Here is a 7,500-nt window from a genome sequence, read left to right on the forward strand (position 1 = left end):
TTCTCTCCATAAACACATTTAATGATCCATTGCTGGGATTTAAGTAAAAAAATTCACAATGTCTGTATTTTAAATGGTGATTTGGAAAACAAAATTTTCTAAAATTTCAAACAATTAAAAAAAAATTTTTTTTTTCAGTGATATGAATTCCCGTGTGTAGGACAAAAATTCAAAAAAAATTTTCTGAAAATTCCCAAAAATAGAACAGTTATGAGAGGTTATATGTATACTGCGCATAAAGTAGAAATCCACCCATCTTTATAGACAGTCATTACTAGATATAAGTGTGTGTGTGAGACCACATCTACATTTTTTTTTTTGCTCAAATTTACTTTTTCTTCTAGTCATGTTTTACATATATATATATATATATAATATATATATATAATATATATATATATAGAGAGAGAGAGAGAGAGAGAGAGAGTTGATATAAGAAGTGCAGTGAGGATCATAGAAATGGAGGAAGTGTATGTATATATATATATATATAAATATACACACACACACATACATATATATACATACATATATACATTTCCAATGGGTCTCAAGACAGCATGATACTCCAACAGTCTGCTTTGGCGTGTAACTACGTGTATGTGTGTGTGTGTGTATATATATGTCTGTGCATGTGTGTGAGTGTGTGTAGGTATGTATGTATATATATATATATATATATATATATATAATATGTATGTGTCTATGTATACATGTGAATATATATATGTATGTGTGTGTATGTATATATGTGTGTGTGTGTTGTGTGTATATATATATATACAGAGAGAGAGAGAGAGAGAGAGAAAGAGGATTTATGTTATGGTGACCAATGTTTGTCTAATAGTGAAGAGAAAGATAAAGTTGGGTAAAGCTGTTCACAACGTGTTGGTCAGTCAGTTATGAAATGTGGTCAACATGATGGACGTTATATTGTGACAGCTCAGCTGTCGCAACAGCCACTTTTAGTTTGAAACATGTTACTGCAAATGGCATACGGAACAGGGGAGGAGCAGCAGAATGTCAAAACAATAAACATGTTGAAAGAAATCAAGGATGATTTGCTGGAATTCTGCCAGAAGCCATGGAGAAAAGAAGGAGAGTAATCATCATCATCATCATTTAGCGTCCGTTCTCCATGCTAGCATGGGTTGCACGGTTCAACTGGGGTCTGTGAAGCTGGAAGGCTTCATCAGGCCCAGTCAGATCTGGCAGTGTTTCTACGGCTGGATGCCCTTCCTAACGCCAACCACTCCGTGAGTGTAGTGGGTGCTTTTTACGTGCCACCCACACAGGTGCCAGACAGAGCTGGCAAGTAATAATGTTGAAAATGAAAATAAAATATATTAGGACAAAACGACCTGCTCACAACATCATAAGCAGAAGATGTAACCTCTCGAAAGAGCTGTTCTTCACTCCTGCTCCAGAACGTCGGCTGCGGGGTCACTCCGAAAAGCTCTATCTGCGACGATTTCATCTCAATCGAAGGAGAGGGGCTTTTTTCCGTCCAGGTTGTGGATCTGTGGAATAAGCTGCCGGATGAGATAGTAAAGATGCCGACGACCGCTCGGTTCAAAGTCTCCCTTGACCACAAGTGGCCTGAACTCTTTACATGAACACCATCCTGTACATAACTCCATGTCCCCCTACATGGCCTTGCTTTTTGCTTTTTGAGCCAAATAATTAACTAACTAACTAACTAAGCCCCAGGATGGCCACAGCCTTTGAACTGGGACACATAAAAGAATAAAGCAATACAAGAATGTTACAAACAATAAGTCAATCAACACCTAACGGAATGACATTTTGATAAAAAAAATAATTAGTCATGAAACGGTGAGATGAAACGCAGAAACAATAACAGAACCACAGCAATTACTCACTTCTGATCGACTTAGAAAATGAACAGGTAACAATTTTCCTTCGCTGTCGATTAGAGGTAGATACACCATCTGGTCCCCTTCATTGGAATCCATGTTAGCTCCAGCTCCTATCATATCGTCTGTGTCTGGTTCCATCGGGACTAATGCAGAGAAATGGCCTCGGGTGTACCCTAATGCAATTGGAGTTTTCCAACAAAAGCTTCTCTCCCACAATAACGGTAAATAAACTCCTGTTTTAATGAAAAAAAAAAGACAATGAAATGTGAATATTATACAACAAAGACGTCAGAAATATTCAAACACACACACACGCCACCTGCTGGAATTTATTGGCAACAAATCGGTGACTTAATATAAAATAAATTTTAGCACATAAAAAATAGTTGGAGTGGCTGTGTGGTAAGTAGCTTGCTAACCAACCACATGGTTCCGGGTTCAGTCCCACTGCGTGGCATCTTGGGCAAGTGTCTTCTGCTATAGCCCCGGGCCGACCAATGCCTTGTGAGTGGATTTGGTAGACGGAAACTGAAAGAAGCCTGTCGTATATGTGTATGTATATATATGTGTGTGTGTGTGTTTGTGTGTCTGTGTCTGTCCCCGTAGCATTGCTTGACAACCGATGCTGGTGTGTTTACGTCCCCGTCACTTAGCGGTTCAGCAAAAAGAGACCGATAGAATAAGTACTGGGCTTACAAAAGAATAAGTCCCGGGGTCGATTTGCTCGACTAAAGGCAGTGCTCCAGCATGGCCGCAGTCAAATGACTGAAACAAGTAAAAGAGTAAAAGAGAGAGAGAATATTGTTAACAAACTAAATATTTGAGGGACAAGTAACACAATGTATAATTAAGGTAACCATTAGTGTAGAATATCTGAGGGTGCCATCAACACAGAAAATATTTAAGGGTACCATTAATATCAAAATGGCTGAAGTTGCTATTAACAAATTTTACATAGGCACAGGAGTGGCTGCGTGGTAAGAAGCTCGCTTACCAACCACATGGTTCCAGGTTCAGTCCCAAGTAGTTATGTTTGTATGTATGTCTAATGTATGTCCCTTTTTCTCTTTCTCTCTCCCTCTGCCTCCGTTCATATGTGTGACAAAGTAGCTTTAATTGTATGCATATGTAAGGTATCTCTCTCTCTCTCTTTTTCTGTATGTGTGTATGTGAGTGTGTTTGCCACCTGTGCCAAAATGTACTGTCACCATAACAGGTTGAATACCCAGTCAGCCTTGCTTGTCAGCATACTCTCTTTTTTTTACTCTCTTTTACTTGTTTCAGTCATTTGACTGCGGCCATGCTGGAGCACCGCCTTTAATCGAGCAACTCGACCCCGGGACTTATTCTTTTGTAAGCCCATTACTTATTCTATCGGTCTCTTTTGCCGAACCGCTAAGTAACGGGGACATAAACACACCAGCATCGGTTGTCAAGCCATGCTAGGGGGACAAACACAGACACACGCATATATATATATATATATATATATATAAACGACAGGCTTCTTTCAGTTTCCGTCTACCAAATCCACTCACAAGGCTTTGGTCGGCCCGAGGCTATAGTAGAAGACACTTGCCCAAGGTGCCACGCAGTGGGACTGAACCCGGAACCATGTGGTTGGTAAACAAGATACTTACCACACAGCCACTCCTGCACCTAAACAAACATGCATGATCGTCTCATTCATATTATTATTATTATTATTATTATCATAATTAATATTAACATTATAATTATTATTATTATTATTATTATTAATATTATAATTTCCTTCTTTTTTTTGTTACAAAAGCTGAGATGAACTTAAAAACCAAAAATGGAAGGAAGAGAGAGAGATTTAAAGAGTGAGCATTCTATAGAATTACGATCGTGGTGGCTCAACCACAACACAGACTCTTACAAATCACAGACCATTTTGATGGCAAAAAGCAAAAAAAAAGAATCCTTTCTGTTCTACATACATCAGAGATTTATCATTGCATACAATCAGATTGTTTGATGAGACAACAGTTGAAACACTGGCATGTGTACTTAAATGTACTGACTTACCTTGAAATCTAGCATAACCTATCGTTTCACCTCGGAAACTTTTTACATATTTAACACCATATACAAGAATTGGACGTCGAAGTATGTGCGCAAGGGCAAATATATGCATTTGCTCAAGAGAAGCACCTGGAGAGATAAAAGCAAAAAAGTAAAAAAAAAAAAGGGTTAGATAAAGCTTAAGATATGGAATGGAATTGATAGAACAAGAATGATATAAAACAGGCTACAAGAACAGTCTGCCAGAAAGAGCAGCTAGATCTCTCTCAAATGACATTCCATTGTTTTACATTAGACAGTGTTGTCCAAGTTACACTATGCCTGAAAATATGTCAGGGTGATCGTAACATATGTCAGTGGGGTGTAGATGTACCCTGGTGTCATATGGAGCAATATAAATAAACCCTGCTTAAGGGTTATCAGGATCTTGTACCTCAAGGGTAGGATCAGGAGAGCAAGAGACAAGCAGAGGAAATTGTGAATCAACCAACGAAAGGCAACAGGAAACTACTGCTGCTTATCTTCCTCAAGATGATGATGATGATGATGAATATACTCTTGAGCTAAAAAATAAAAAACAAGAATCTATATACTACAGTGAAACTGGCTCAAGAGATCAGAGAACTCGGTTATGCTAATATTTATTATGCAACATTGGATCCGGATCCCTTTGACTATGCAACATTTGTATTTTTCCTGGTGTATAAACATGAGAAGCAAATGACGTCATCACCTTTTATATAAAAACAGGTGTCATATAGCATACACTCCTTTATATATAATAACAGGTGTCAATAATGTACCCTTGTGCTGTCCCTCATATATAATGGCTTCAAATTTTGGCACAAGGTGAGCAGTTTTGTAGGAAGGAGTTAGTGCATTACATGAAGCCCCAATACTCAACTGGTATTTATTTTATCGACCCTGGAAGGATGAAAGGCAAGTTTGACTTTGGTGTAATTTGAACTCAAAATGTAAAGAACCAGAAGAAAAGCTGATATGCATTTTATCTGATGCTCTACCAATTTTGCCAGCTTGCTGCCTGCTTCATATATAAAACTAGCAATGCACCCCGGCGTTGCCCGGGTTTTATGACCTACAGCCACATTGTATTATTTGTTCCTTTCTTATGGGCAGAATCAGCACACAAGGAGTATGAATCAAATGACTCTTCTTTATAAATATGTTTTTCGGTTATTTTCTGATGAAAAACACTGCAGTTTTTGTCTACCAAATTCAGTCACAATTCTGTGGTTGGCCGAGGGCTATAGTAAAAAAAACACTTGCTCAAGGTACCATGCAGAGGGACTGAACATGAAACCATGTGGTTGGGAAGCAAATTTCTCAACCAGACAGTCATTCTTGCACCTAATGTGTGTGTGTGTGTTTATATTTCTTGTTAAATTGAGTACTGATAAAGATTGTTCAGGCAGAGTTGCTTCCCTTATCTAAAGACCTCAAAATTGTGCGACCCAACCTTGTTTTCAAAGTTATTTTTGTAGTAAAAAAAGAGTTGTTGTGCACAAAACATACTTTATTTGGTAGCCGAAAGATTACTGAATCTTTTGATACACCATACATCAAAATTGGCAACTCATTTTTTGAATGCATAAGGAACATATGCAAGCACACACACACAGACAGAAACTCTGTTTTATATATTAAGATAACAACAGGTGTAAATAATATACTCTTAGTCATATATAATAATTCTTTCTACGAAAGGCACGAGGCCTGAAATTTAGCAGTTGCATTAACCTCAGTGTTCAGTAGGTACTTATTTATCAGGCCCCAAAAGGATAAAAGGCAAAGTCGACCTCAGCGGAAATTGAACTCAAAACATAAAGACGGATGAAACGTCACTAAGCATTTTGTCTGGCATGCTAATGAGTCTGCCAGATTGCTGCCCTATAGTCATATGATTTCAAATTTTGACACAAGGCCAGTAATTTCAGCGGGGTGGGGGTGGGGGGGGGTAAATCAATTGCATTGATCCTCTCCAGTATTCAGCTGGTACTTATTTCATCAACCCCACAGAAGGATGAAAGGCAAAGTTGACCTCGGTGGAATTTGAACTCAGAATGTGAAGACAGATGATAATCATATGCAATGATAACAGATTACAGTAAATGCTATATCCTCCACTGATATCTAATAACAGCAATAGATGTATTCCAGCTGTATTTTTGCTGATAATTAAGGTAACCATTAGTGTAGAATATCTGAGGGTGCCATCTGTCAGTGGGGTGTAGATGTACCCTGGTGTCATATGGAGCAATATAAATAAACCCTGCTTAAGGGTTATCAGGATATATAATAATATTGTCTAGAAATAAATAAAAAAATTCAATAGCATTTGGTATTCCCCACCATCACCAAAAAAAAAAAGAGCCATATTCCCTTTAGGTGATTACCAAAGTCACCTGTCTGTTAGACAAACACCTGACATATTAACTGAGAGGTTTCTGTATGAAGCTCGTCTTACCTGGCTGGCTGGCAAGACTAAGCAGTACTGCCCAATCATGCGCCCACTGGCTTTCATCCAAAGAAAAATGTAAAGACTGAGCTTGCATTGATTCATATTCTTTCCACCGGGGATAGAACCTGAAAAAGACCAAAAAGGAAAATTGTACACAGGAAAAAAAAAAAAAAAAAATTCAACTAACATTTGAATTTTTTTGGCTGAAATATTATTCTGTCAAATGCATTCCTTATTTACTCAAATTGGTTTGGAATTAATCATGCATTATCTCATGGCTTCGATGTGTGGGTGTTTATTTCTAGAATGACATTGTAGGGTAGGTGTGAGAGGTTGGATCTGGCTAGTTTGAATATAAAACAGGTCGAAAATTTAGGCTGGATGTGGCTGGGCTGAATGCAAAAGGGGTTAAATCTGTGAGAATGGCTGTTGGGTGCCGAGGCTACAATAGAAGAATCTTTCCCAAGGTGCCACGCAGTGGGACTGAACCCGGAACCATGTGGTTGGTAAGCAAGCTACTTACCACACAGCTACGCCTGCGCCTAGCTTAAAAGCTGCACTCCATGCAGAGTTTTAAGCTAGCTCCTGCAGAGGGTTATTTAGGCCCAAAATCAAAGAGAACAATAATAATAATAAAGCATTTATTGGTACCCTACCAATATGGTATTGCTTCAAATTCAGTTTAAGTGGAAAACTTGTAAGTTCACAAATTTTTGGAGTTCTTTTAAAATTTGTATAGTATATATATATATATATATATATATATATATATGTATGAAAGAATGGAGTTGAACGACGAATGTGAATTTGCTACCCAGGTATCGGTTAACCGAATTATCCATAACAAGATAATTCATTCAACTACTCATATATATATATATATATATATATATATATATACGTATGTGGTGTGTGTGTGAGTGTGTGTATTGTGACTTTGTGTCTGTGTTTGGCCCCACCACCATTTGGTAACTGGTGTTGCATTTATGTTAATATAACTTAGTGGTTCAGTAAAAGAGACCAATAAAAAAGTGCCAGGCATGAAAAAGAAAGAACTGGTGTCATTTGTTCAATTAAAATTCTTCAAAACTT

At 37.7% G+C, this 7,500-nt stretch overlaps 1 protein-coding gene across 3 annotated transcripts in view; it reads right to left on the reverse strand.

The window, feature by feature from the left end:
• Window positions 1-7,500, reverse strand: part of LOC115223142 (ubiquitin thioesterase zranb1-B) — a 173,715-nt gene that overhangs the window by 1,196 nt on the left and 165,019 nt on the right. For all 3 annotated transcript variants that reach the window (XM_029793563.2, XM_029793564.2, XM_036512220.1), the window contains 3 exons: window positions 6,415-6,533; window positions 3,933-4,058; window positions 1,884-2,113 (listed from right to left, as the gene is read on the reverse strand). In XM_029793563.2, coding sequence (XP_029649423.1) covers window positions 1,884-2,113; window positions 3,933-4,058; window positions 6,415-6,533 — 475 coding nt within the window. The remainder of the gene's footprint in view (window positions 1-1,883; window positions 2,114-3,932; window positions 4,059-6,414; window positions 6,534-7,500) is intronic.

The sequence above is a fragment of the Octopus sinensis genome, linkage group LG22, assembly GCF_006345805.1.
Source record: "Octopus sinensis linkage group LG22, ASM634580v1, whole genome shotgun sequence".
Lineage (NCBI taxonomy): Eukaryota > Metazoa > Mollusca > Cephalopoda > Octopoda > Octopodidae > Octopus > Octopus sinensis.